The following is a 27426-nucleotide window of genomic DNA, read 5'->3' on the forward strand; positions in this document are numbered from 1 at the left end:
AATCTGTCTCTTGGCCTGTGCATACATAGAGCACTTTTTAATACTGACATTTAATACTATATTCCAAGTAAACTGCATCTTGTGCTTCGTGGGATCAATCTAATCATCTATTCTACACTCTATTCCAGTGACCCTCTGGCCCATACTGGGCTGGAATACTAGGCCATGCGTCCACGCCATCCAAAATGGCGAGTCTGCACTGCGGTTAGTATCGTCATAGCAATACGGTCTGGACTTATTATAACTTACCCCATTCCACCTGTTAGATGCGGATCGATATGGCAATGCAGCAGGAAAGCTCCCGGGTTTTGTACTACACCAATCATTAGTCTTGTTTATTCCAAAAGTTACAGATAAGAGGACCAACCATGGTAGCGAACGGCCATCCAGCTTGGACCTTGGAAAGCAGGGAGTGTTGTAAAAGTATCTGCAAGCCCCGAATTAGCTTCTGTCGCTTGTATAACGCTTCCGGGGTAATTGGATAGTGACGAACCTCTTATTGGAGGATTGACTAGATTGAACATTTCTGGAACATCCTTCACAGCCTCAGCGACAGAAGCCCAGTTGAACATGCCACTGCCAGCACCCTTGAGTTATAATGAGCATATATCCTCCAGACACGGTTATATAGAATACTCACAAGGACATAGACTTTGTTTGAATGTTTGTGGATCGGATGGCTGGGCTGAAGCGTGGAGGCATTTCCAGATACTGCAAAGACAATATCCACCCAGGTATTGTTCTTGGTAGAAAGAACCAAGTTCTTATTCATCACTGATTCAGGATCCCACAACATGGGCTTTTCTGCCTCCAATGAGAGCCCATATGAATGGTTTCCATTGAGAGACCATTCCCAGGCTCTTTCGATACGGCCGGAAGTAAGTATATGGGTGGTGTCTGCTTCACGGGGCTGGCTTGGAAAAAGTGGTTCGATTTCCGTGCTGTCCAAGATGACAACATCTGCACTTGTGTTGACTGCGCCGTAGTTGATTGAGGGCGTCGAGACAATGGAGGGGTCTCCGTTAATGTAGGAGAGAGTACCGAAGCCTGCGACCTTTTGGTTGAATCCGGAATTGGCTACTGTAATCAGGTAATCTCCAGGCGTCTTGTTCAATTGAACCAAGCAGGAATAGCGAGCACCGTTTTCGATCGTCAGTGCCTAAAAGAGATTTCTGTCAATACAACATTCCAGATGTGATGGATTTACGATTGCCATACATCAGCTTTGGTGGGGGTGATGAATTGACCATCAACCTCGTATACCCAGAGGGAATGGTTGTTAATGGACACTGTCTCGGTTAGCCGGAGAATGAGTGTGCCACACTCAAGTACATACCTGTCGGGACCGAGAGTGATGCAGTACTGATGAAATTCAGACTTGCCCAGCCCTTCAGGGGGTCAACCTTGATCACTTCCTCAGTCGCATTTGTCGCATTGCACTGGTCAAACAGAGATGGTGGAACAGCGCTGTAGTTATGCGCGAGTGTGGTCTGAGCGTAGGTGTTTGGAAGTGGAAGGCATCTTCAGTTTAATCAAGTGTCAGTATTTCTGTATTGACAATGCCGTATATCGCTCACATACCCCTTTGTGGTAAAATTCATGCCCTGGAGAATAGAGGCTAGCGAAGGAGGGACCATGCTTGTCAGATATCCAGGGTCGCGGCAGTTTACTCGACCTTTGCCGTTGATTAAGATAGAGTCTCCACATCTAGATGCCTGGTTAGCTACTGTCTTCATGATATCTTTGGTCACCTACAATGGATCGATATCTGCTGAGGTTGCAATATCCCGTAGTTCTTCTGATGTCATGTGAAACCAGTCGGATAGCAGTACCAAGTTAGGGTTCTCGATGGCTTTCTGTATTTGGAATTGTGCCAGGGTATCGTTTGTGATATACTCGGTCAGATTGTCGGGGATATTTCGAGGTCTTGAGTAAATATGCTATCTTTAGTCGCGTGTAATACGGTGCTGAAATGAGTATAAACAGACCTGATATACATCGGTCCGTATAGACCATCCATTATCTGCCCTGCAGAATGAGAGTGATACCTCGTAATTGTCAGTAAGATCTTGCATACAAGAACAGACGACCTCTTACCAGTATGTTCCATATTGCTGGACTGTGAAATTAGAGGTAAAACTTCCACCAGGAGGAATAAGCCTCTGGGAAAGTCCAGGTACACCATCTGACCACGGCGTCCCCTTCTGTCTGTCTCAGTATTAGCTATGATCTTCATTTATTTTTATACCGAGAAACCTACTCAATACCGTGATAATGCACTGTAGTGTTGAACGGCATAAAATTATTCACTACTACCTCCACATCGTCGCCCTCGTCCATTATAAGCGGGGGACCGGGATATTGGCCATTGATCAAAGCTTGTTGGCGCTCGACTCCATCGGGCGCTCCTGATGCCCAAGTCAAATTCAGTTCAAAGCTTTTTGTCTGATGAGGCTGAAAGGGAGTGAAAGCGGCGCCTAATCCGACTAAATAAGAGATCGCGTATAGCTTCATGATGAATGGTTATGAATAACAAGTCATTAAAGAAGCATAATGGAATATTAAGAGACCCAGAAAGCATTAGAATATTAGGAGTAATGGCGTATATATGAGTGGTTGGGTGACAAGGCTGTGGAAAATCAAGCAGCCTCACCTTGGAGACCCACTGCTGTATATCTGTAGAGTCAATGATTCGTGATCTTAAACAAGTAATAAGGAAGTGTTGGGTGAAGATCAAATTCTAAATTCCAACTTCACAGCCTGATGTGTTGGTGGTGCACTTAATTAATACTCATCCACCGCTGCTTCCATGCTCCTCCATTGAGAAATCCTCTATTAGAAATAAACATAATCTAGGGGTGAATTTGAGAAATAGTCTTCCAACTATTAGATTTCAAAACAGTATATGTCCACTTCTTCGACTGTGAGCAATCACTATTTTCCGATCCTCGCGCCTTTTCCACTAGGGATAAATAGCTTGTTTAGGTGCCACTAGTTTATGCACCAACCCAAAGTGTCGGATCCGCATGCAGCCTTGTTCCTTAAACTGGCCATTGACAGTTGCCAGATTAATACGAGTCTCAGTCGTATTAATAGTTATGCTAAGCCGACTGAGTTGGCACACTCATTCATTCTGCCCAAGGTTCGGGGCTCAGACGGGCCATCTATCAGCTATCTACGAGTAGAGCCTCTCGATATTATTTGGAGGCACGGAGTATTATCCAATCAAAGCCAATCAGATATGTTGGGTCCGGGAAATTGACGAGTCTAATAACCCCGCACGCTGTATCTGGCTTTGTTGTGGTTGGTTAGGCTATGGTTTGAACAACTGGCACTGCGCATGCAACTGACACGGATTATCCATGCTAGACTGAGTCTGCTATTTACAGACTCTTATTATCATTGTCATCTGCATGTAGTGTCTAGCTGGATCTTGAGAGGGAAATAATTCTTGCAAATCGTGATCTCCATTCTGGCGGTGCTTGACCTGTGGCCTCGGCCTCAATATTCTCGTGAAGAGATGCGTAAAAAAATACCCCAGAGCATAGTAAGTTGCCCTTTTATCTTATATTTTGGCATCCACCTTCCTAATGGAATATATATATAGACACCGATACATTTCTAGCCCCAATCAACCAAGGCTCGAGCAGAACCAGTGAAGCAAGCGCCCTAACAAGACTCGAAATTTAGCTCACGCCCCGCTCCAAGGATATCATTTGTGTTCTCAAAGATCAGTGGAGATGGAATATCAAACAGTGCAAACACACCATCAGGCCAGCCATGGGTTTATTCAGTGGAAATCTATTCCTAACGGTTCATTTCAACTCAATCTGCAGGAAGTCCCTAATTGTGATATATCAGACTAGGAATATAACCAGTAATATACTCTGCTCTTGTTGTCTCCGGTGGAGCAAGGATCCGTTCCGAATAGTCCGGATATCCGGATATTATGGCTCCGATTACAGCACCCCGCCATGCATAAGTACGACAGCCATTGATAAATCAGCTTGAATCCACCCATCAACATCAATCAACAATCAAAATGACCCTAACAGTCCACCACCTCAAGCGCTCCCAATCCGAGCGCATCATCTGGCTCTGCGAAGAACTCAACATCCCATACGAGCTGAAAGTCTACGCCCGCGAACCGACCCTTTCAGCCCCAGAGCCATACCGCAACATCCACTGGTCCGGCACCGCCCCCGTCATCCAAGATGGCGAACTCGCCCTCGCCGAATCCGGCGCTATCGTGGAATACATCCTCTCCAAGTACGGCAATGGGAAGCTGGTGATCAAACCCGATCAACCCAACTACGCAGACTACCTCTTCTGGTTCCACCACGCGAATGGCAGCGTCCAGCCCACCATCACCACGATGGTGTTTGCGGAGTTTGCGAAAATCTCCCCCGACGATCCAGGACAGCTTATCATGCGCAATCGATTCCAGATCGGCTTGAGCGGGATGGATAAGCGGCTAGGCGAGTTTGAGTATCTCGCTGGGAATGAGCTGACCGGGGCGGATATCATGATGGTTTTCTCGCTGACTACGATGCGGTTGTTTTTGCCGTATAGTTTGGAGGAGTTTCCGAATATCATGGCTTATTTGGACCGGGTTGGGAAGAGGGAAGCGTATCAAAGGGCAATGAAGAAGGGCGATCCGGATTTGAGGCCGGTTCTTGATGGGATTCCCCAGGATACGTTCTTCTGATTGATCTGTATATACAGTTGACCATCATCATGCTGATGTAGCGATATGATTAAAAGCTCCCCCAATAATGCAAATCATAATCAACACCACCAGCCCTCCACAACGGCGCAGGAGAATAAACCGGAATAGGAGACGCAGCTAATTCTTAGCAAACATCAAAACATAATAAGGATAGAATACTTACTTCCATATCCAGTGCTAGGAGCAGCCCACGCTGGAGAAGGCGGCGCAGTCCATGAAGTCGGCGATGCCGTGATTGTGTACGAGCTCGTATAAGTGTGGGGCGTTTCTCCGGCTGCCAGCGAACTGATGCCGTTGTTCTCTCCATACGAGTCATCGCCTGTGCCGAAGATGTTGTTGATTTTGTTGACGACGAAATCTCCGGACTCGGTCCAGACAGAGAAGTCTTCGACTGTGACGTTGGTGACGTACGTGAGGTCGTTTCCGATGAAGTACAGAGGTGGTCGTTTGGCGCCATCAGCGACGGAGCCTACATTGTTAGCTAGATAGATAGATATGTGGTAGCTGAAGACATACCGGAGAAATTCCTAAAAACGAGATTAGATAGAGTGACAGCCCCGGTATCAGGCTCATAAGTATTCTGCCAGTATTGGTTGATATTCAGCCCGTATAGACTCGCTTTTGAACGGAAGTTGTCAAAGGTGATGTTCGTCACATATCCAGATCCACCAGGGTAGGTTTTTATAAAGGCAATGTTGTTTCCTTGGATGATGCTTATGTTTCGAGCGACCTAAACAGTCAGCGATATTCGATAGTAGCTTACGAAGACTTACAATGTTGGATATTTCCGCAGATACATTCAAACTCCCAATGGAGATACCAGAGCCTGCCTGGTTACAGACGAGGTTCTCAATCAGAGCGTGGTGAGAGGGGCTTTTTACCGAGACGCATTCATCGCGGTTTGTCACCTGCTATATTAGAATGATCCTATACATAGATAAGTAAAGACATACCTCATTGTCATGAATGTAATAATTCGTCCCAATCGCATCAAGACCATCGTAGCTACCTAGATTGGCACCGCGGATAGTAAGATGATATGCTTCAACATTGACTGCAAAGTCCAGAATAATATGGAACTTAGGACTGTCCACGAGAATCAAGTCATGGACTGATGCATTCGTGGGCGATATCAGTCGCACAAGACGAGGTCGGTCGGTACTATATTGTCAGCATCGACAGCGTGATGTGTAAGAGACGTACTTGTTCAGATTACGATATAGATATCCCTGGCCTTGAAAGGCACCCAGACCGTTGGACGAGTAGAATTCAAAGTCGACGGCTGCTTTGTTAGACACAGTATAAAGGATGAATATGGCACTCACCATTAACAATAACCAACACATCTAACAAAAACTTTTGGTCACCTTCCCCATTGATAGTGGCATTCAAAACATCCACCCCGGCATAACCTTCAAGGATCAACGCACGGTCAATATTCCAATTCCCTCCATACGCAGCGGTGATGAGGCCATCTAGCTGGAATGCCCAGTTGGTAGCATTGCTCAGCACAACACCACGGTTGATGAGATATTCGCCTTCGGGGACGATGAGGCGGCTTCCGGGGTTTGTGCGGACGCAGTCATTGAATGTTGACTCGAGGGCGGTTGAGATATCGGTGCTGTTGTCTGCTACGCCCCCATAGTCGAGGATGTTGCACTCGATGGTTTTGGCGGAGAGGGAGGTTGTTGGGCCGACGGGGCCGATGAGTTGGGCGGTCGCGAGGGTGGAAAAGAGGAGAGTGAGGAGATACATTGCGATGATGATTGAGTCATTTTTGAAGAGATTCTAGGGATTTATAGGTTTCTATGTCGGGCTGGACCGATGGCATGGTCAAGGATGGTGACGCGATTAATTAATGTCAATATGCATATTCTATGAGCTCATCTTAAAGTGAATGAGACAATTGATAAGACTACTTTATGATGTTGGAATATGAATTGCGACATCTAGTATATATCAGCTAGAACTATTTCTCCAGACTCTCCCTCCTCGTTTTCGACTCTGGATCGAAATACGGCCGTTCAGCCTGGGGAGCAACCCGCAGCCCATGTCGAAGATGGGGAACTATTCATCAGCACCTCTCACATCACGTATAGACAGAAAACTTACAGTAGTCAAAAATGCCCGTATGAAAAGTGGCCCGGTTATCCCAAATCGCAACTGCATTCTCTGTCCACTTCCACCGAACCTGGAATTCATATCCCTCGGCAATGGTGCGATAGAGGGTGTCGAGAATGGCGTCCCCGATGCGTTTTTCGAGTCCGACGATCTCTTTGGTGAAATTTTCGTTGACGTACAGCGTTTTCCAGTTTGTGACGGGGTGAGTGCGGACGACGGGGTGCTTTCTCATTAGTATCATATCAGCTATATAGATGATTGACTTACAATGGTTTCAATTGGATCTCGTCGGAGACAACCACTTGTTCGGAGTGCTTTCTCTGCCTGTTCAAGACCGCTGTGTTTGGCTTCCAGCGTTTCCAGGATTGACCTCAACTTGGGCGAAAGAGCTATATTTTTTTAGCAATAGTCACATATAAGGGGAAGGAGAAATACACTCGTATAAAGCATATCCACTCGCCCAGATGGTATCACCACCCGCCAAACTCCCCTCAGGCCCAGCACGAGGCAACGTATCCATCTTGAGCATCGTCAATCCCGGCGGCTGAATCTCATAACTCACATCGGAGTGCCAGATCTGATGCGATCGTCCGTTTACGGCTGTCTCATCTTTATAGATTGGATGCACCCATGGCAGATCCGGTATGATGCCTGCCATTTGGTGAATGTGCAAATCACCAAAATACGCCCCGAACGAGATCTGCTCGTGGACGTCCATCTGCTGGTCGCGGAAGAAGACAACGCCTCGTTCGGCGACTAGCCGGGCGAGATCATCTCGTTGGTCGTTTGTGAGATGGGCGAGTTGCAGGCCGACTATCTCGGTGCCAATTTCTGGGGTGAGATGGATTATGTCGGTTGCTGCGTTGAGGAGTCTGGCTTTGGCTGGGTCTGCGTTCAGGCCGCGGTCTGTAAACGGCTTTTCTTCGAGGTTTGGGAGTTTGAATGGAGTGTAGTTGGGATATTGGAGGCCTGCTTCTCGGACAGAGTGGAGGGGAGAGACGCCACGAGGAGTGGTGTACTCTGGATGAGGGAGGCCGTGAGGTTTTTCAGGGAATTGAAGAGTCATTTTGATATTTACTTGGACAATTAAAATATGGTAGATTGCTGTCTTTATATCTATTAGCAATGGCATCTTACTGTTGGTGGACTTAATGTCACGCCATAATAGCACATCTGATATCAATTAATATAAACCAACCACACACATCATATCTAACTATCAAACAAAAAGTCCAACCGTTTATTGCCCTCATCCTTGGTCGTCTCCAAATACTCTGCCTTTTCCTGCTCATTCATCGCATTCCATCGGTTACTCTTCCACTTGTTCCTCTGCACATAGTACACTTTGGCCAGGATATACGCCGCGATGGTCGCGATATTAATCGCAATCAACTGTTCGTCTCCACGGTGGTAGTACGGTTTATCATCATCGCGGTAGATATTCGATGATGCAATTCCAGAGAGCTGAATCGTGATGTTGTATAGTGCCGCACTGACGGTTCGAGTTCGGACGGCGTTGCTGAGGCGTGAGCACCAGCCGACTTGGGCTGCGTGGGGAGATGGCCAGCCTAGAAGAACAAAGGTGACGGCGTATAAGCCCCAGTGGGAGAGGGTGCTGGCTGATCGGTAGAGGATGATGAGGAGCGGGAGGGACCAGAGCTGGGTTAGAATGCCAATGAGGGAGATTTGGTGCACTCGTTCAGACAATTCCGTGATGAGCAGTAGATTTATAGCCGCAAAGACTGTCACCGGAATACCCAGTAATGTTGTCTGGAATGTACTAAATCCGATTGCTTTCAGCGACAGACTGAGATACGACTTTGGCGGCGACGTAGGAATCTCAAATAAGATACCGACAAGATAGATCGGCCATAAATCGTAGTCTTTGACACTTTGCCAGAGCATCTTCAGCGTCAGTGCCTGCCGGTTATGCATGTCGCCTTTCGATGGATCGTCGCGAAGCACACGATTGACGATGATCTTCTCCTCTCGTTCAGTGAAATATCCCTTTGGATTCCACCAAGTCACAGTCTGAGTCGGACTGGGAACGAGGAATAGGAAGCTGAAAATTCCAATGACCAAGCTGATCAACGCTTCGATCAGGAATAACCATCGCCATCCAGCTCGACCTTGGACGCCTCGCATGTGCAGGACTCCATAGGCAATGAACGAGGCGATCACGCCAGACATGGAGTCGACAAACCAGAAGAATGCCAGACGGAGCGGCATTTCCGTTTTCTTATAAAAGTAGGATAGATATAAGATGGCATCAGGGATGAACCCTCCCATGAACAATCCAAGAAAGAACCGACAGGCAAAGAATCCAGCACGATTGTGGATAAAGAACTGTCCGCCAGATGCCAGACTCCACAGGATGATTTGCACGGGAATCCATCGATCAGGACCAAGTCTCTTTCCGATCATCTGCGATGGGATTTCAGAAATGAGAAAGCCAATACGATACATGTTCTGCGCGTTGTTGTAGTCGTTCGTATTAATATTCAAATCAGGAAGAAGGTTATCCGCAGAAGCATTCCCCAGATTGCCTCGATCGAGATTAAGACCGAAGAACATGACGAGAATCCAGAGGAAGATTTTCAGATCGGTCTTGCGTCGAACTGCTCTTTCTTCGCGATGTGTCCATCTTTCTGACGGATCGAAGCGATGTCGGTTTTCGTATTCTGGATGAGGGAGGTAGTAGCGGGCTAGATTGGGGTCGTCGAATACACTCCGCGTGGTGGCGATGGCATCCAAGTCGACTGGTTTCTTGCGCGAGAAAAAGGAAGATAGAAAGCTTTGGTGTTGAATCTCTTCTGGTTCGGCGAGATTGATGATAGTTCCATCTTTGGCTGCGTCTGGCAGCTTATTAGACTGTGTATTTGACATTATGAAGAAACATATGGAACATTTTATGCAGTGTGTCTATTGATATGACTTTATAGCATCTTCGAATATTGATATCAGCCATACGTGCTCCTGTCAGAAGATGGTGTAAGCATCAGTATAGAATACTCTGACAGAAGTTAATATATTTGCCTTTATTCTAAAACTAGTTTCATATTTAAGCACGACATTCAATTCATTCTTTAATATCATATCCATCTAAAATGTGGAAAAAATCCAGTTGGCGATGTTGCCATATAAGTACGAATGGCATCAGTTCGGGCTTATTCTCATTTACCAACACATGCATCGGTAATAAGCTAAAGCCACCGATAATAATAGTTCTATCATTTTATCATTCTTTATTCTTATTGATGGAGAAATTTATATTAGACACTGCATCTAGAATCGGTTATCAAGCTCGTCATCGCTGCTCTTGATGGTAACACAACTACCCAACAGCATTCCCATGGCCTATCTTCCACTTCACTGACATCGAAAACTTCTCTTTTTCAACCATCCTACAGTTGAGTAAAATGTCTTCGATATCGGAAAACCAACCACATCTCAAATGGCTCGGATCTCCACCGAATGCTACTTTCGGGACGACATTTGGAGTGCCATGGCCGAGGGGAATATACTGGCCTAGTAAAATAACTTTTCTCTGTACCACCGATAATGGGGAGATTCCATTGCGGTCGTGGATTACGGCATACTGGCCCGATGGATCTATCAAATGGACTGGTCATGCCATAGCTACCCATTCTTTAACGAACAATTATTCGATCCGTGCTATACCATCGCAAGAGACGAAGAATGTGGGAATCAAGATAGCACACGACACATTAGGAAATTCCATCACTGTTGATACAGGCAAGGTTCGCGTGGTGTTTCCAACCACAGGAGATGAAGTCATCAAAAGCATTACCAACAGTCATGGAAATCGTATTGGTGCGAGGGGACATTTAATCCTCTTGTCCAGAACTGAATGGTCAGGGCTTGGAAAATGTCGAGAAGATAAAAGCCACATTGAAAGTGTGACTATCGAGCAACAAGGCCATATCAGAGCAGTTTTGGTCATTCGTGGAAATCACCATCTGGGCCATCGTGCGTGGCTTCCGTTTATCTTACGGTTTTATCTATATTCCAACTCGGAAGCAATTCGCGTTATACATACTATCATCTACGATGGCGATCCGCAGAAAGATTTTATCCAAGGAATCGGCATTCGATTCCATGTTCCCCTGGAAGATGAACGCCCATACAACCGTCACGTTCGATTCGCCGGTGTTGATGGTGTGTTTAGTGAGGCCATCCAAGGAGTAACAGGTCTCCGCAGAGATCCTGGTATAGATATTCGCAAAGCACAGATAGATGGTCAGTCCCTTCCTGCTCCAGATACCTGGGGTGAAGATGTCGGGTCTTATATGAAGTGGATTCCGTGCTGGAATGACTACACCCTCTCTCAGCTGTCACCAGACGGATACACTATGAAGAAGAGAACGGGCGCAAAATACAGCTGGGTTAATATACCCGGTGGTACTCGAGCTGGTGGACTGGCCTATCTTGGTGGTGCATCGCGAGGGGGATTGGGGATTGGTATGCGCCATTTCTGGGAGCGATATCCTACTAGTATCGACGTGAGAGATGCGAATGGTGATGTTGGTGAGATTACCCTGTGGCTATATAGTCCATCTGCAGAAGTGATGGATCTTCGTCCATATCATGATGGGTTGCAGCAGGATAGCTATGATGAGCAGCTTGATGCGCTGCGTATCACGTACGAGGATTGGGAAGAGGGTACAGGGACGCCATATGGTATTTCCCGGACGAACGAGATCTATATCTTTGCTTTCGACAAAACGCCAAGTTCAGCTGAATTGGCCAGTACGACAGAATACATGCGCAATCCTCCTGTTTTGATTCCAGACATTGAATACATCGCAGATACTCGAGCATTAGGAGAGTACTGGTCCCCCATGAAACCAAATCCATCCTCAAAAGAAAAGTTCATCAACGATAATCTCAACTTCCTCTTCACCTTCTACCGCACCCAAATCCACCAACGTCGCTGGTACGGATTCTGGGACCACGGCGACATCATGCACACCTACGATGAAGACCGACACACCTGGCGCTACGACGTTGGAGGCTACGCATGGGACAATTCCGAACTCTCCCCTGATCTCTTCTTCTGGCTATACTTTCTCCGCACGGGTCGAGAGGATGTATACCGTCTAGCGGAGTCTCTGACTAGACATACAAGCGAGGTAGACACCTATCATATTGGGCCGTGGAAAGGGCTTGGGACACGCCATGGCGTGCAGCATTGGAGTGATAGCTGCAAACAGGCTCGTGTATCGAGTGCTATGTATAGACGGATTTTCTATTATCTCACTGGTGGTGATGAGAGGATTGGGGATGTGTTGGATGAGACGGTTAATGCGGAGGGGACGTTGTTAACGTTGGATCCGTATAGAAAGGTTCGCAGCGATAGAGATTCGTATCGTCCTGCTGTGGATGCTGTGTCGATTTCACTGGGGACGGATTGGTCTGCTTTTGCAGCTGCTTGGTTTACAGCTTGGGAGAGGAGAGTTCCTGGTTGGGAGGATGCATTGAGCAAGTTAGTTACGTCGATGAGAGGAATTGGTCGACTACACAATGGATTCGTGACTGGGATGGCACTATACAATACTTCCACTGGGGATATCTATTCTCCCTCTCACGATATCGACAACAAAGGAACAGTCAAAGTGTCTCATTTATCTGCCATGTTCGGGTTATTCGAAATATGTGCAGAGATCATCGATAACCTGCCTGACATACCAGATGGATTTAAAGAGGCATGGCTGGGCTACTGCCGCAATTTCAATGCCAGCGCAGAAGATCAGCGAGAACGATATGGAGTGGACTTTGGATCTCTTATTCTCCGTCAAGGCCATTCCAGACTGACTGCGTATGCAGCAAAGATACTAAATAACTCCACTCTCTTGCGCCGTGCTTGGGAGGAATTCTATACAGGGGATGGCTACACGGACGTATCCTGGGAAAGTCAAGCTATTACAGGAAGCTCAGTGCCTATCGCTGTTGACGAGACGAGCTGGATATCAACCAACATAAGTGCTCTGTATGGTCTGGCTGCAATTCAGAATCTAGCATTGCTAGGGAGCCATGAAGATATATGAAATCATAGTGAGACAGTGCTATATTAGGTAGCTATCGCATGGGATACTTCAAAGACGTCATACGAAGAAGTGTCTAGGCATCCATCAGACAATAGTGGCAAATTCACCCTTCTGCAGTCTACTGTTATTTTTTCCTTACAGATACTGGTGAAATGTGGCGAATTTAATGGTAAGCAGGTGCCTCTACGTGTAGTCTTAATACTCAATATCAAATGGATTTGATCTTTGACAGGTCAAGTATACATTGTATTATTTTAAAACACGACTATCACACACACGCGCACACACACACACATAAAGGGAGTAAGCATACACATCAGGGATACAAGGAATGAAAAAGAAATGAAAATACAAACACCACTCATCAATACTAGACATTCTCAATACAAATTCCATACTTCTCATTCCATTCGTAACTGGCCCTATATTCATTAAACCACTGTATTAACTCGGGCTCGGCATAATAGCAGCGCTCAAACTTGCGAACATACTGCGCAGGGTTAAGAATGTCCTGGGCATGGGGTGTAAACACGACAATAGCGCACTTCTGCAGTGCTTGCCAAATGACAATCTTGTAATAGTTGCCCATCATCGTCATGTGGAACCTTGGGTCGTCGGAGGAAAGTGTCCACGCTTCATGGCAAAAATTGATCACATCCTTCTTGAAGAGATCATACAAGACGTGCATACGGAGATGAGCGCCGTAGCACACCTCTCCATAGTGTTTCGCCTTCTCCTTGATGAACTTGGATGAGTTCACCGGGTTGACAACGGTGATTTTCGATGTTGGCGGCTGTTGAATGAGCATACGCCGCCAGCTGGCGCTCTCGCGCAGATATTTGTTCCCTTCATCCTTCTTTTGGTTGAAGGCTCCTAACTGGGTAAAGAGTTGCGGCCAGATCTTCTCGATGAAAGGGTTTCGTATTCTCTTTTGGTTTGGTTTGTCGTGTTCTTCTTCGGTGGGTTCGAAAAAGAGAGCCTGTTGAAGAGGCTTCGAGTTGGCGATTATTTTGTGCCACTGGTGGCATACTCTTTGTGCTGAGGTTAGGAGAGTACGCGTGTCCAGGTTGAGGAGGATAAGCTCGATGAGCTCTGGGATGGCAAGGATGGCAAGGATGGGATGAAGAGATGCCATGCTGCTTGTTGTTAAGTTATCAAGTGTAAAGTGATATTATGAGATGAAGAGATGAGTAGATGAATAAAGAATAGATGAATAGATAGAGAGTGAAGAGTGAAGAGATGGATGGATACTTGCTATACACAGGCAGCACCATGACACTCTCCATCATAAAGTATATCAATAACGAAGGCTTCAGAATGCCTGAATAGGGGTCTGGCCATCCCACATGCTGACTAGAATTCTGCGGTCTCCCTTCCACGGCATCCGACCGTGTGAAGCCTGAAAGTTGTCCACCAACAGAATATCTCCTTCATCCAAAGTGAGATGCACTTCCAGCTTGCTGATAACCTCCTCCAGTCTCTCCAAATACTCTCTAGGAATAGTCGTGCCATCACCGTAATCACATGGGAGATCTACACATTAGCATAGCACAGCATAACAACAATAAAGCTTACATGTCATCCCATCCCGTCCAATATAAGGCGGATCAAGAGCCCCAATATCCCTCGTCATTCCGAATCGTCCAACCAACCCGTTAAACCAGACGGGACGTCCACTGTCAGGTGCACGTCGAATACCTGTCCTCTCTCAGCATAAAACATCACTCATCACCTTGGATATACCCACCAGGGATAAACTGCGTCAACTCCAAACTATCATCCTCATCCCACTTGAAATGCTCCGTAAGTTTCCGCACTTGCACCTCAACCTTGGCTTTTCTCGTCGCAAGGTCATCGTCTGGCTGGAATTCCTGTCCAAAGCTGTACTCCCCAGCCCAGTTGAATTCGTTTCCTTTTCCTTCGTTCCCCGGGCTGCGAAATGCCATTTTCATGGCGAGACCGCGTTGGCGGATGTTTTCAACCAGTTCGGGGACTGCTTCTTGGACTTTTCCGAAGACTAGGGCGCTGTGGGCGATGGGTGTTGCTCCGCCTATATTTATGAATCAAAGACACCAAAAGAAACGGGCGAGAGGGAATACCTTCATCTGCTCTCTTCTCGCAATAAAAGTGTATATTCGCCGGAAACCGAGTATACCGCGAATACTATCCAATCAGAGCTAAACCACCATATACAATAATAAACTCACCTCATTATGCTGATAGAACCTCCGATCTGGTGGCCCTTCATTCGCAGTCCACACATTCTCTCCCACGACGTTCCGCTTCCCAGCCAATCCAATCTGTACAAAAGGATACGATCCTCTGCCCTTTTCAGCTGCGTTAATTAGCTTTGCAAAGCTGTCTGCAGAGGGATGGCCGATGCCGCTGATCACTACGGCGCCATGTTTCTGGAGAAGCTGCGATAGTTGGCCGGATTCGGATAGGGAGGTTATCGCATTGACCGAGTCTTCAATTGGTATGTCTTTGTTGGTTGATTTTACTCGAAGACCGTATGGGAATTCATTTCCGTGGACGATTTGCGCTCCAGGGACAGAGAATGGCTCGAATCCAGTAGACATGGTGATGTGGGTGTTTTTGTATTTGTGAGGGGAAACTGCTTTATATGATCTCGATGACACCATCGCCATTGTGTATGAAGCCATCGTGCATTGTTAGTCATGCATGACAGAAATATTATGCCCATAAATCAATATATAGTTGATGGTTCGATAATATTCGACATCCATCAGGCAGATAGACAGATAATAAATGTTGTTCATAGGACGTGTAATAGATAATTATCTAGCAGTACTATAGCAGAGTGGTTAATTAACAAAATTAATCCATAGATTTCTTGAATAATTTAAGGTTATTTACACTCATATAAACTATTTCTATAAACTATATTTATAAACAACTATTTCCGATCGATATGTTAGCTATACTACTCCTATTAAGCATTGCGTGGCATGATATAAAGTGGATCCAACCTCAAACACCCCTTAATCTACACCATAAATCGACTCATAAACAAGTCAAAAACTCCCAAAGTCTAGAATCATGTTGATCCACGACCAAAATATGAAACTAGCTAGACGGGATAAAGCGGAGATGATTGTTTGAGAAAGCTAAATGTCTCACTTTCACCCATATATAGGTATCGACCATCTCCTATCTTCATCGGAGTATCTCATCTTCACTCTTCGTACTCAAAATGGTTTCTGCCAAGTATCTCCTCGGTCTTGCTCTTGCTGGTCTTGCAGCTGCAACTCTCGACCCGGCATCGTCTAACACCAAGGGAAAATGCCCTGGGAAGGTCAACTGCGATCGTATGTCATCTGCTATCTGGTGAAGAATGAAGCTCATATATACAGCGGCCAAAACATCGACTGCCATTCAGGCTGCTGAATGTTCCCACAATACCAGAACATCGGGTATGCCATCTTTTCTCCTCTTCCGATCCTCACTGACAGAATAGAAACCCAAACATTTGCTGTCTTCGTGACTGACCACCAGTACGATTCATCTCACGGCGCTCCGTACGGAACCTGCAAGGCCTATACTTGCACTGCCCCTACAGACAGTGAGATGACCGACAGCGACGACGATTGCTGGACTTTCTTCTGGAAGTAAGTATTAGCATTCAATCTCTGTGAAATAATAATACTAACGCATTCAGTGACAATGGCGAATCCTCCGGCTATGGAACCAGCTGCATCAAGAGCCCTGACGACGGAACCTGTGGCTGCGAGAACTCGGATGGAACCTTTGTCGCTGGAAGCAGCAGCTGCTCTTAAACAAGATGTATATTAGATATAGTCTTTGTAAAATAAAATCAACACAACTACAGCATAGCCTGAGAAGCAGCACTCCCCTCCGCATTTCTCGCAATAGCATCTTCAACCTGCTCCCTCGACGCTCTCAACCACGTCTCCCCCCTCACCCCATTTGGCCAGGAAACCCTCATCCCGAGAGACTCCTGATCCCCCCAAAGTCGATTATAATGCTCCTCTTCGAAAAACAGCGCCTCCCCATCCGCCATCTGGTCCGGAATCACAGCCGCCGGCTCACCACTGCAATGCGCGCAGCAACCCCCGAGCTCGGTGGAGTAATTTCCCTCAATACCCGACTCTCGGAACGCATTTTCCGTCCCGCAGTAGAGAACGTAGAAGATCGGGTCCATCGAGTGATGCAGCAGACGAGTTTCCAGACTTGCATTTTCCCTTGCGCAATTTTTACCGCTTTTCAGGAAGAACTTGGCGAGGAGATCGAGATTGGCTGTGCCTGGGTATGCGAAGTGGGAGATGAGACGGTCGCCGGTGGGTGTGATGGAGGAGGTGAGGTTTGGGGTGAGTTCAGCGAGGGCTTTTATGGAAGCTGAGAGGTTGAAGGATTGGATTTGGTCGAGGCGAGTTTGGAGAGTTGGTGTTGGTTCCATTGTTGCTATGATTGTTGATGGTTTGTTGTGATGAGGAGAATAGATGGCGGAGATGGATGGATGTATATAACCGTGCGGGGTAGACGCGGGGGATAACAGGCAGCAGTGCAGGCCGCAATTATGTTATGTGAATAAATCGCTCAATAGTTAGAATGCAGCAGCCTTCAATAACAGGGAAATAAACATTAAATAGATAAGGATATACAGCAGGTGTTGGTATTATTATCCCGTGCTGGGTTATAAGTTTAAATTATGTTGCTATTTCAACAACCCCAGCATGTTAGCTCAGGGGAAGAGCGTCGGGCTCATAACCCGAAGGTCCCTCGATCGAAACGAGGACATGCTACTTTCTTTTTTCTTTTTCTTTTTCTGTCCTGTCCAAATAGACAAAATAGTACTCTTATTTAACTATAATCAAAATACTTTCAGCTCAATCCTGATCATTCATCCACCTTCAACACACGTCCCACCATCTCTATCTGCTTGCTACGCACATTCGCCGGCAGTCCCTGTGGCCCTGGATCGTTCAACCGGTTCACCACCCGCCAGTCTGTTGGATGGCACACCTCCAGCACTGTTCCTCCCTTGTATGTCTCCTTCTGCGTCATCACCGCGAACATGGCTTCTGCGACCGTCTCGGTTTCAAGCACGCTATAATTTGCAGCCGCCAGTTGTGTTGCTAGTGCACTCTCGTTGTATAGCGGACTCTTTGTGGCGCTATCATCACATCAGCTATATCCATCAAAGAAGGAAAGAGAGAGGTACTCAGGAGCCACAGCAACTACGCGAATCCCGCACATCTCCTCAAGCGAAGCCATCGCCCAAACAAACGCGTTGATCCCATGCTTGGCGATGCAATACAGCGGCGCCGAGAGCGACGCAAACTGCCCCGCCACGCTCGAGACATGCACGATCGCCCCGGGCTTCTTCGCCTCTCGCAGCCGCGATATCGCCATCCGTGACAGCTTCACCGGATGCACGAGGTCAATATCAAACACCTTAAACCGCGAGTCGGTATCGTTATCGCCCCAGAACGAATTCGTCGTCGGCTCAAACACCCCCGCTCCCGGCACCACGATATCAGGCGCCTTGGTCCCGAATTTCTCGGCACACGCCTCGAATGCAGCCGTAAGTTGCGCCCATTCTGTCACATCTGTTTTGTGGAAGTGGACGCGGGCGCGTTTTTCAGCGTCGGATTCTATAGAGGCGATCCATTCTTCGGCTTGTGCGTGCAGGCCTAGATCGGCGATGAGCACTTTACACCCGGCTTCGATAAGCAGTCTAGTAAAGGCCAGATTGATGCCCGACCCTCCACCGGTGACGAGAGCGACTTTTCCCGAGAGATCTGCCATGGCGAGGATGATTCTCGTATAGACGAAGAGATGGTGGGAGCAAGCGGGGTAATTATAATCGAGGGGCACTGCCACCTCACCATGCAGCTATTCCACATTAGTTATAACCCGGTGTCTTGCACTAAAATCTGAATAAGATACAATAAAACAAAACAACAAACTAAAAATGACGGAGTCCATCTCCTTCCAAACCGCCGACGGCGTCACTCTGCGAGGATGGTTTTTCAGCAGCACCGCCAGTTCATCCGAACTGCCCTGTCTCGTCCTCAGCCCCGGCTTCTCCGCAGTTAAAGAAATGGATATAGCTACATTCGCCAGACATTTCGCTTCAAACCTGCCGCTCCACTGTCTCGTCTACGATAATCGCGGCTTCGGCGAAAGCGACACCAAAGAAGGCCAGCCTCGCCAGGAGATTATTCCCGCGGAGCAGAATAGTGATCTGTCTGATGCGATTACCTACGCGCAATCTCGCGATGACGTCGACGCAGATAAGATCGGCATCTGGGGGACTTCGTTTAGTGGTGGAAATGTGTTGTATGTTGGGGCTGTTGACCGAAGAGTCAAGTCTGTTCTGAGCCAGATTCCGTTGGTGGATGGCTGGGCGACGTTTCACCGTGTCGTGAGGCCGGATTTTCTCGATGCTTTGAATTTGTTGTTTCAACAGGGTGAGTCTATAAGATTATACCAGTGTTGAAGAGTCCGTCTAACCATGATAGACCGTCTTGATCGAGCTGCTGGACAACCACCGGGCTCTCTCTCCGTCGTGGACATCGATCCCAATAAACCATCTGCTCTCCCTTCGCCGGATAGTTATAAATTCTTCTCCAGCTGGGAAGAAAAGAGCACCTGGCAGAATGAAGTAACTGTAAAAACGTGAGTCCATCCATTCATTTACAGAACTAATCTCTCTGATATCTTAGACTCGAGGGATTCCGCTCATACATCCCCTCTTCACATATTCAACTTATCTCTCCAACACCACTGCTGATGACTGTTGCTCGCGATGACTGTGTCACACCAACATATCTCGCACTGGAAGCATATTCTCGTGCCCTAGAGCCTAAACAACTGCAGATCCTTCCCGGCGGCCATTTCGGTGCTTATTCGGGGTCAAACTTTGAGCGGAATGTCCAGACCCAGACGAGGTTTTTGGAAGAGCATCTTTGTTCGTAGATGTTAGTTAGATTTTTATTTTCTATATATCCCCTCTTATGAATACTAGAGTTGCTTTAGCGTTAGCGTTATGATGATATCCTAAGATCCATTAGAGTTATGGTGACTGGCCATTCTAATCAACCATATATCCGATATACATCGCGTGTGGGCGATAGAACCAAGGATTTGAGGAGTTTATATTAGATCCATCTCTTCTGTGGTAGGATCTACTGTAAATCTTGATATCTGATAAGCGTAGATATTACCATGCTATGACGTCGCCCGAATCCCATCTATAACTTTTAACCGCAACGAGCCCAGCATAATAGCTTCACATACAATAAATAATCAAAATGTTTGAAAACTGCATCCCCCAAACAGCCACTCGCTCCACCCTCGACCCTCAAATCCAAAACTTCCTCTCCGACAATCCCAATCTCCATCTCGGTGGTCCAGACTTTCTCCGCGAGCGACAGCATCACTCTCAAATATTTGGGTTCCACACCCTTCGAGCATCGCTCCATGCTCCGATTGATCGTATTGAACACACTGCTATTCGCGGACCACACGGTACGATTCCAATTCGGATTTTTTATCCCTCCAGCAGTAGAGACCGCCAACGAGGCCGCGATTCAGCTGCATTAATCTATTTCCATGGCGGGGGATATACGGTCGGCACAGTGGATGAGTTTGAGAATGGATGTCGCATTCTAGCAGAGGAAAGTGGTGTACAGGTGTATGCGGTGGAGTATCGATTGGCGCCGGAGTGGAAGTTTCCGACTCAGCTGGACGAATATAAAACGGTCGTTGAATGGGTTCAGAATGGGGGTGGGAAAGAACGAGGCGTCAATCCGAAGAGAGTCTGTGGAGGGGGCGATAGTGCTGGAGGGAATATGACTGCTGCTCTGTCGTTGATGCTGAGAGATGAAAAGGCGAAGATGAAGCCGTTGCATGCGCAGATCTTGTTATACCCTGAAGCACGAGTACCGTTTGATACGAAAGCGGCCGAGGAGAATCATTCTGGCTTTTATCTCGAGTGTAAGGCATTCCATCCTTTTATTTGCTTTATACTAATAAACAGGCAATGGAATATTCTCCTTTGCAGACCACTATCTCCCACGCGGAGTCCCCCCTTCACATCCGTATATATCACCCGGAATGCAACCTGCGACTTCACTCCAGAATCTACCTACAGCAGCAGTATACACGAATGGATTCGATCCTCTTCGCGACGTCGGAGTAGAATACGCATCGAAACTGCAAGATGCCGGCAATCCGGTTGTCTGGCGGCATTTTGAAAGTCTCCCGCATGGTTTCTTGCAGATGGCGCCGTGGAGTGAGGATGCGATGGCGGCCACGAAACAGGTGGGGAGGGATTTGGGGCATTTGGCGTATTCTGATATTTAATAATTATCTTGATATGAGATTCAGATGATGTTATATTGTAGTGGTGATACAGACCCACTTTTATCGAATCAAGTTATGCCTCGGATCATAACGTCATAGAACAATGCATTTTCTTTACCTGAATTTATCTTGCATTGACTCCAATTTTACATCGACTTCAATTGATACAGAATGAAAGAAAAAGTATGGCTGAGGCAGCGCATCTGCCAAGTGTCCTGGGGCTGGTATGCCAGTTCGATGAGCACGGGGGGCATTGCCCTTCTGCTGCATCAGACACCGCATCAATTCACAGGCCTGCAGACCATTGGAAAGATATTCTTCATCTTCAATCTGGTTCTGTTCCTCTCAATATGCACGGCCATGGTTATCCGATTCACCTCTGATCCATCCTCTCTAAAAGCCTCTCTCCAAGATCCGAATGAATCGCATTTCCTGGCAACCGCCATCCTCGCCATCGCAACCATCATCATGGGAATCGCATCATATGGTACCTCCTCCTGCGGTCCATGGCTCAACGTTGCCCTCCGCGTTCTCTTCTGGATCTACGCCGCCGTGTCGATCTTCTTCGCCGTCATCCAGAATTGGTATCTTTATTCTGTCAAAATGGCCAGTCGACAACCATTTGCCCTCGTCCGACTATTACCTTCCTTCCCAGCAATGCTATGTGGCACGATGGCATCTATCGTCGTATCTGGAGAACCACCCGTCCAAGCCATCCCCATCCTCTTTGGTGGAACGACTCTACAAGGCTTCGGTTTCCTCATGTCTCTTTTCATCTACGCCGAGTTCGTCTACCGACTGAACAAATCAGGCTTACCGAAACCATCCGAGCGACCTGAAATGTTCATCGCCGTAGGCCCGCCAAGCTTCACTTCCATCGCCATAATCGGCATGGCAAGCGAAGCGACAACGAAATTTCCAGAGCAGTATATTATCTCTGCATTCGACGCCCCCAGAGCAAACACCGCAGTATCAACGGCCGACATCGCCGTAGTACTAGCCACACTGACAGCAGTATTCATGTGGACGATGGCGTTTTTCTTCTTCTGCATCGCAGCACTAAGTACCCTGTCCGCATGCAACTTACACGGGAAAGGGGAAATGGGCATCTCGTTAGCGTGGTGGAGTATGGTCTTCCCGAATACAGGGTTTATCCTCGCGATTATCAAGATCGGACAGGCACTGGAATCTAATGCCATCTTGTGGGTGTCGAGTATCTTGACTATCTTACAGGTGGCGATGTGGTTATTTGTTGGGGGTGCACATGTTTGGGGTGTTTATACGAGGAGACTACTATGGCCGGAGGAGATACATGAGAGTTGATGCTATATTCCTTGGTCTATATTGATCGGGATGTAGCAAGATAGACATAAATTCGCATTATATATCATTCGGCAACTATATCTATATAAACTACCTAGAACATCCCATTATTCTGCTTCCCACCCGCGAAATGAACAATATCCAAGTCGGGGTTATTCTCGAAATAAGCAGTCGCACCCAGCGGCACCTGGTCATTCTCGATAAACAGCTTCTGCTCTTCGCCCTTGAATACTGAAATGACGCCGAATCCCTCCCTTCGTGTCCACAGCGGGAAGACTGCCATCGATTTGCCAGTTGATCCGACGGGTGGGAGGGATTTTTTGGTTGCGGGTCCGACCCATGTCTATTTTTGTTAGCTGATATTTAGATATGTGATGGAGGATACATACGGACGAGTTGAAGTTGACACCAGCCCCAGTGGCAGAGCCATTGAGGCCAATGCCGGTCAACATGCGGTTGGGACGGTACTTGGATACCACGACGGTGATGGGTTCGGTGTGTTTGTTGACGACCCAGATGCACGGTGGGATGTTTTTGGTTGCTCGGATGATGCCACCGATGATTCCCTAATTAATCAGTAAATGCGTTAAGTAGGCGTAAGTATGCTCACCTTTGGCATATCCATCGGAGGAAACTCGGGGAGGCTTTCACATTCCGGTAGACAGTCACAGTCTGGAAGTCCATCTGCGGGGCATTCTTTATCTTCAGTATGCTCCATATCTGGCAATTCGATCTGTCGTTCCTCTTCTGCTGGCTGGGGTTCTTCTTCCACAGGGCGGATATCGAATGGAACGTGGAGGATGTCATAACGGATGTTGACAGAATTAGTGGCTACGGCTGTATCCCGAACAAGCCTGACGTTGAGGCTTTCCGAGTCAGTGAGATGGCGAAGATCGACCGGTGAACTGGTGATGACGAAGACATAGTTCTCCTCGATAGGCACCTTCTTAGGAACCTCGTCCGGCCACGATACCTGCAGCCCAACGAGATCTCCAAACTCGTCGCTTCCGAGCGTGACTGAGCGGCTAGGCGGCAACTCCATACCGAGTGGATACGGCTCGGTGATCAACGAGATCCGACCAGCGACGTTGACGTCGAAGATGGAGATGTAGATGGTGGTGTTGCCGTTGTTGAGCAGCTGGATGTAGATCTTATCTTTCTGGTCGATGTGGTTCGGGCCGCCGTCTTCGAACTTCCTGCTGACTTCCCCGTCCTCGACGATGCCGATTTCCACATTGAGGAGATGGTCGAGTCTGTCTTCGATTCGGGCACAGCGGAGGTCGAGAACCCGTTGGGCTCTGACGTATCGTTCGGCTGTGAGGAGAAGGTCGTCAAAGGCTTGAGATACCTCAGCTCCCTCCATGGGACAGGATCCAACTTCAATCCCCTTTGCATTGCTCAGGATGACAGACTGCTCTTCCTGGCGGAAGTCGAGGATAGCATCTCTGGTATCCTCCTCTCCTCGACGTTGAAGGTATCGTGAACTATCGACTCCTTCAAGAAGACTCTCATTCTCCGAAGTCACAGACACCGGCTGTTTCTCGACGGTCTCCCGCTTCAGAAACGCCAACGCACCCAGATGCTGCAGATTCTCCCAAGACGGCATAAAGGTCAGCTTCACCTTTGCTTTGAACGCAGCAACCACCGTCACGGTCGCTTCAGGAAACTCATCGCCTTCGCCGTGGTCATCCGAGTCCAGTGGCACAATCGAGTATACATTTCCCTTTCGAACGCCCAGCACACTTCCTGCCTCGAGAATAGCAGCATTATTCACCACTCTCAGATGAAATGCCCCCGCCATGGCATGCTGCATCGAGAAGGGAATCCGTGTCTCGGGTCCTTCAGCCTGGGGATGCTGCGTTGGGAATTTGACATTGACCAGCTGCGACACACGCATCAATGTCGTTCTCCACGAGAGTTCATGGCCGGCCGTCTCTTCTATTGCTCTCGCCAACGCCTCTGTATACGCACCGCCCCATTGTCCGTTCGAGTCCATGTATTCCCATGCCGTTTCCGACGTCGCAGCAGCCACCACCCGCACGGCGTACGGGTTGCCGGTGAGGGATACCTCGCCGTGGAAATGGCCTGCTTCGCGCAGTGTAGTCAGGTATTTTGCGACCTGGTGGTATTGCGTCTCTTCGAGATTCTTCGCATGCGCCTTCTGGCCCATCCCTGGAGCACGAAACATGCGACCCGAGTGGCAGCAGTCAAGGATGATAGTGACATTTCGCGTCTTATCCGTCGTATCCTGCAGCATATGTGAGATTTCCACATCGAGAATACCCCTGAAATCATCGTCGGTGGTCTGGTCATAGTCAACAGGCACGAGGAACTGGTATTGCCACGGCTTTCCCGAACTGCTCTCGCCGTCCTTGGACTGCACTAATCCTCCGTGGCCGGAGTAATAGATGACGACTGCATCGCCCGTCGAGATGGTCGAGATAAGATTCTGCCACGCGTTGAGAATACCACTGCGAGTGGCATCGGCGCCGTAGCAGGTTGTGATTTCGAAGTCTTGTTTCCGGAGGACGGCTTCCATTCGTTCTGCGTCGCGGATGGGACCTCGCAGACCCTCGAATGGGGCGGCGATCATCAGGGCTCGTTTCGTTGACATTGTGCTATCTGTATCTGTGTGTGGTTCTTCTGGTTCCGGCTCTGGTGGTTCCGGCTCTGGCAGTGACCGTGTTGGCACTTCTTGTGGCTCACGTTGAGGCGGGGAATTGGTGATTCGGTGAAATAGAAGCAAGAGAGTTTGATGGTAGATATATAAAAACAGGTCGATAATAATCTGCATCGCGTGGAGGGGTTGGGACGCAATAAGTGTATTCTAGCTCGCGTTGGGTGTGAAGCGGCGACAAGGATTTGCTGCATGATGGTAATATACTAATATACTATACAAAGCATGTCTGCCTGAGGTCGATGGCTGGTATACCGTAATGTGAGATGTCTTATACAGCTGGCAACAGTCGGGCATGTATGCTTCCATACCCAACTGGGAAGTACGTGCATGCATGTCGGGTGACGTATATCATTGCAACTGGAGAGTCAAACCAGAATTATCTGCTGTGATAGATGGCAAGTCGGTCCGATATGTCTAGATTGGTCGGGGATTCTACTTGTGCTTCCAGATAGCCTTTGGATGGTCGGAAGGAGGGGAGTTGCTGCGAAGAACAGAAATCATCAGATGTCCGCACTCTGCTCATGGTCCCGAGATACACGAAAAATAGGTTCCACTGTATGGAATACAGTTGCCTGCAGAGAAGACATTGCCTTGGTGGCGAGTAAAGTCGAAGTGCTGAGGCGAATATGCAAGAAAAGCGCATGAGATGGATATACCGCCTTTTACTGTTTCACCTGTTTCTTTCTTCCCTGCAGTTGCATGATTTTCTTTTTTCCTGCAAGGAGGGGCTGATAGCCACATATCTGAGCTCATCAACTTGAGAGTCATTCCTCCCATGACTTGTCGTAGTGGAAATATAAATTGGTAATGAATGAGGACCTCTTGTAGAGATATATGGCAAAGCCTGAAGAGCTTAGCCTTGCGGGTACCCCTTACCATGTGGCTGGACCAACCTAAATATTTAACGACGTAACTCTGATCCTGTCATATTGGGCTATCGATATTACGCCGATGCAGTGTATGATAGAAATATTTATAATGATGTGTTTATCTGTAGATTCGTTCAACATAGTTCATAATGGCTCGTATTATATACCCTCCCTACTGAATTATTAAAGCATTGAGTGCATCTCAAGGTTACCAAGGTAGAAGATTGTATGAGAAAGGCCAAGATGAGGCTTATGAAGTTTCACTATATGGGGAGTAATTTCTTTTTAAGGCTTTAAATATATGGCAGCTAAATCCTGTGCTATGTGAAAAGTCCTGGGCTTAAATATTCATTATAGATGGCATCTTTATACCTCTCGACTGCATTTTCAATGTGTAAAGGACCCCCAAGTATTACTCGGTCAATAATGGCCATAGGAAGACTTAACAAGCATATAGTACTATCCGTAAGTATAGAATCCTCGTGGCTACAATCTGCAAACCAAGTACCAGATACATAGATTCTCTACAGTATATATACATTGTGCACTCTTTGTGAAGTAATGGGCGTTTCTCACTTATATCCGCCCATTATAGCTTTACCTTTAGTATACCGTAGTTTTGCAACCACCAATTCATTTCTGGCATGGCTGTCAAGAAAAGTCAACCGTTGTGGATGTAGTCACCTCGTTTATGTACCGTATCGAATAGAATGAAATTGACAATCACGCAATCCACATCTTTAATCAATCGCCCCGAAAAAATATATACAGCGCCACGATAAACATATAATTTAAAAACTTCAAAACATACAACAGCGTAAGTATGGTGGTGGACACCCAAGTCTGCTCAGTTGGTCGTGTGCGCTTCGCCGCCCTATTCAGTCACTGAACACTCCCTGAACCCTGAACAGAGAAAGAAAAAGCGCTTTTGTACAATTTGATAAATGGAAAGTTCAAGTCATACAGCAGATTACTTAAATAATCATACTTGGCGAGTGTGATTCCCAAATCCTCCTGACCATTTCCCCCAGCACGTCGACCTCTCACCTGCAAAATGAGATCCCGAGATACAGGAATCGAAACGATTATCGAGGCAGTGGATTTGAATCACAGGAAATAATTTAACGGATCATCCCGGTGTTGGGAAATCTGTAAAGTTGCTTATAGAAAGGTGGTTAGGCGGTAGGTCTTAATTAGGGAGATGGAGTACATATTCTTAGTGTCTTGGAGTCAGAGTAGGTGCTAGAGAGACGTATAATGGTTGATAACATTAATATAGAGAGC

At 47.3% G+C, this 27426-nt stretch overlaps 15 protein-coding genes and 1 non-coding gene across 16 annotated transcripts; 7 read left to right on the forward strand and 9 right to left on the reverse strand.

The window, feature by feature from the left end:
• Positions 1-112: 112 nt before the first annotated feature.
• Positions 113-2514, reverse strand: ASPWEDRAFT_120138 (uncharacterized protein; the record flags this gene model as incomplete). The annotated part of the gene is made up of 12 exons (XM_040828968.1): positions 113-194; positions 250-313; positions 368-427; positions 494-587; positions 641-1159; positions 1219-1289; positions 1337-1521; positions 1582-1707; positions 1756-1926; positions 1989-2048; positions 2098-2208; positions 2261-2514. The coding sequence occupies 12 exons, from the start codon at positions 2512-2514 to the stop codon at positions 113-115; spliced, it is 1797 nt and encodes a 598-aa protein (XP_040684548.1).
• A 1418-nt stretch (positions 2515-3932) lies between these two features.
• On the forward strand, positions 3933-4822 carry ASPWEDRAFT_44852 (glutathione S-transferase family protein). The gene has a single exon (XM_040836371.1). The coding sequence runs from the start codon at positions 4043-4045 to the stop codon at positions 4706-4708; it is 666 nt and encodes a 221-aa protein (XP_040684549.1). The 5' UTR covers positions 3933-4042; the 3' UTR covers positions 4709-4822.
• Positions 4758-6484, reverse strand: ASPWEDRAFT_119811 (putative rhamnogalacturonase; the record flags this gene model as incomplete). The annotated part of the gene is made up of 7 exons (XM_040828940.1): positions 4758-4846; positions 4893-5198; positions 5246-5459; positions 5503-5637; positions 5683-5890; positions 5933-6011; positions 6055-6484. The coding sequence occupies 7 exons, from the start codon at positions 6482-6484 to the stop codon at positions 4758-4760; spliced, it is 1461 nt and encodes a 486-aa protein (XP_040684550.1).
• A 214-nt stretch (positions 6485-6698) lies between these two features.
• Positions 6699-7916, reverse strand: ASPWEDRAFT_118891 (TauD/TfdA dioxygenase family protein; the record flags this gene model as incomplete). The annotated part of the gene is made up of 4 exons (XM_040828857.1): positions 6699-6796; positions 6842-7073; positions 7118-7239; positions 7286-7916. The coding sequence occupies 4 exons, from the start codon at positions 7914-7916 to the stop codon at positions 6699-6701; spliced, it is 1083 nt and encodes a 360-aa protein (XP_040684551.1).
• A 146-nt stretch (positions 7917-8062) lies between these two features.
• On the reverse strand, positions 8063-9736 carry ASPWEDRAFT_746482 (putative MFS transporter; the record flags this gene model as incomplete). Its single annotated transcript, XM_040839497.1, has 1 exon — positions 8063-9736. The coding sequence occupies one exon, from the start codon at positions 9734-9736 to the stop codon at positions 8063-8065; it is 1674 nt and encodes a 557-aa protein (XP_040684552.1).
• A 533-nt stretch (positions 9737-10269) lies between these two features.
• On the forward strand, positions 10270-12918 carry ASPWEDRAFT_31579 (polysaccharide lyase family 26 protein; the record flags this gene model as incomplete). The annotated part of the gene is made up of 1 exon (XM_040833563.1): positions 10270-12918. One exon carries the CDS (start codon positions 10270-10272, stop codon positions 12916-12918), a length of 2649 nt encoding a protein of 882 aa, XP_040684553.1.
• A 370-nt stretch (positions 12919-13288) lies between these two features.
• On the reverse strand, positions 13289-14053 carry ASPWEDRAFT_175982 (uncharacterized protein; the record flags this gene model as incomplete). The annotated part of the gene is made up of 1 exon (XM_040831440.1): positions 13289-14053. The coding sequence occupies one exon, from the start codon at positions 14051-14053 to the stop codon at positions 13289-13291; it is 765 nt and encodes a 254-aa protein (XP_040684554.1).
• A 177-nt stretch (positions 14054-14230) lies between these two features.
• ASPWEDRAFT_175983 (uncharacterized protein) lies at positions 14231-15497 on the reverse strand (the record flags this gene model as incomplete). The annotated part of the gene is made up of 5 exons (XM_040831441.1): positions 14231-14451; positions 14494-14616; positions 14666-14968; positions 15018-15081; positions 15126-15497. 5 exons carry the CDS (start codon positions 15495-15497, stop codon positions 14231-14233), a joined length of 1083 nt encoding a protein of 360 aa, XP_040684555.1.
• Positions 15498-16132: 635 nt separating this feature from the next.
• ASPWEDRAFT_119957 (uncharacterized protein) lies at positions 16133-16715 on the forward strand (the record flags this gene model as incomplete). The annotated part of the gene is made up of 4 exons (XM_040828958.1): positions 16133-16247; positions 16293-16352; positions 16397-16547; positions 16598-16715. The coding sequence occupies 4 exons, from the start codon at positions 16133-16135 to the stop codon at positions 16713-16715; spliced, it is 444 nt and encodes a 147-aa protein (XP_040684556.1).
• A 47-nt stretch (positions 16716-16762) lies between these two features.
• Positions 16763-17356, reverse strand: ASPWEDRAFT_175985 (uncharacterized protein; the record flags this gene model as incomplete). The annotated part of the gene is made up of 1 exon (XM_040831442.1): positions 16763-17356. One exon carries the CDS (start codon positions 17354-17356, stop codon positions 16763-16765), a length of 594 nt encoding a protein of 197 aa, XP_040684557.1.
• Positions 17357-17629: 273 nt separating this feature from the next.
• On the reverse strand, positions 17630-18852 carry ASPWEDRAFT_162454 (uncharacterized protein). The gene is made up of 2 exons (XM_040829829.1): positions 18122-18852; positions 17630-18073 (listed from the first exon to the last, which is right to left on the reverse strand). The coding sequence occupies exons 1-2, from the start codon at positions 18706-18708 to the stop codon at positions 17797-17799; spliced, it is 864 nt and encodes a 287-aa protein (XP_040684558.1). The 5' UTR covers positions 18709-18852; the 3' UTR covers positions 17630-17796.
• ASPWEDRAFT_t176 lies at positions 17631-17702 on the forward strand. Its single transcript has one exon. It is a non-coding gene; the product is annotated as a tRNA-Met (tRNA).
• On the forward strand, positions 18824-20032 carry fma-AT (acetyltransferase fmaC). The gene is made up of 2 exons (XM_040836372.1): positions 18824-19373; positions 19425-20032. Exons 1-2 carry the CDS (start codon positions 18875-18877, stop codon positions 19583-19585), a joined length of 660 nt encoding a protein of 219 aa, XP_040684559.1. The 5' UTR covers positions 18824-18874; the 3' UTR covers positions 19586-20032.
• ASPWEDRAFT_746495 (alpha/beta hydrolase) lies at positions 19881-21372 on the forward strand. Its single transcript, XM_040839498.1, has 2 exons — positions 19881-20901; positions 20945-21372. Exons 1-2 carry the CDS (start codon positions 20217-20219, stop codon positions 21268-21270), a joined length of 1011 nt encoding a protein of 336 aa, XP_040684560.1. The 5' UTR covers positions 19881-20216; the 3' UTR covers positions 21271-21372.
• A 69-nt stretch (positions 21373-21441) lies between these two features.
• On the forward strand, positions 21442-22593 carry ASPWEDRAFT_119067 (tellurite-resistance/dicarboxylate transporter family protein; the record flags this gene model as incomplete). The annotated part of the gene is made up of 1 exon (XM_040828873.1): positions 21442-22593. One exon carries the CDS (start codon positions 21442-21444, stop codon positions 22591-22593), a length of 1152 nt encoding a protein of 383 aa, XP_040684561.1.
• Positions 22594-22613: 20 nt separating this feature from the next.
• Positions 22614-25431, reverse strand: ASPWEDRAFT_44856 (caspase family protein). The gene is made up of 3 exons (XM_040836373.1): positions 23204-25431; positions 22983-23159; positions 22614-22936 (listed from the first exon to the last, which is right to left on the reverse strand). Exons 1-3 carry the CDS (start codon positions 25205-25207, stop codon positions 22688-22690), a joined length of 2430 nt encoding a protein of 809 aa, XP_040684562.1. The 5' UTR covers positions 25208-25431; the 3' UTR covers positions 22614-22687.
• Positions 25432-27426: the final 1995 nt, after the last annotated feature.

Source organism: Aspergillus wentii, assembly GCF_001890725.1.
Source record: "Aspergillus wentii DTO 134E9 unplaced genomic scaffold ASPWEscaffold_8, whole genome shotgun sequence".
Taxonomy (NCBI): domain Eukaryota; kingdom Fungi; phylum Ascomycota; class Eurotiomycetes; order Eurotiales; family Aspergillaceae; genus Aspergillus; species Aspergillus wentii.

Bases quoted from the DNA above. Each gene is read 5' to 3' on its own strand.
- ASPWEDRAFT_44852 (XM_040836371.1), top strand. From the start codon at position 4,043: ATGACCCTAACAGTCCACCACCTCAAGCGCTCCCAATCCGAGCGCATC.
- ASPWEDRAFT_162454 (XM_040829829.1), bottom strand. From the start codon at position 18,708: ATGGCAGATCTCTCGGGAAAAGTCGCTCTCGTCACCGGTGGAGGGTCG. The intron at 18,074-18,121 runs GTACCTCTCTCT...ATGTGATGATAG, and splicing joins GTAGTTGCTGTGGCTCCTGA to CGCCACAAAGAGTCCGCTAT.
- fma-AT (XM_040836372.1), top strand. From the start codon at position 18,875: ATGACGGAGTCCATCTCCTTCCAAACCGCCGACGGCGTCACTCTGCGA. The intron at 19,374-19,424 runs GTGAGTCTATAA...TAACCATGATAG, and splicing joins GAATTTGTTGTTTCAACAGG to ACCGTCTTGATCGAGCTGCT.
- ASPWEDRAFT_746495 (XM_040839498.1), top strand. From the start codon at position 20,217: ATGTTTGAAAACTGCATCCCCCAAACAGCCACTCGCTCCACCCTCGAC. The intron at 20,902-20,944 runs GTAAGGCATTCC...ACTAATAAACAG, and splicing joins TTCTGGCTTTTATCTCGAGT to GCAATGGAATATTCTCCTTT.
- ASPWEDRAFT_44856 (XM_040836373.1), bottom strand. From the start codon at position 25,207: ATGTCAACGAAACGAGCCCTGATGATCGCCGCCCCATTCGAGGGTCTG. The intron at 23,160-23,203 runs GTGAGCATACTT...CTGATTAATTAG, and splicing joins CTCCGATGGATATGCCAAAG to GGAATCATCGGTGGCATCAT. The intron at 22,937-22,982 runs GTATGTATCCTC...TAACAAAAATAG, and splicing joins GTGTCAACTTCAACTCGTCC to ACATGGGTCGGACCCGCAAC.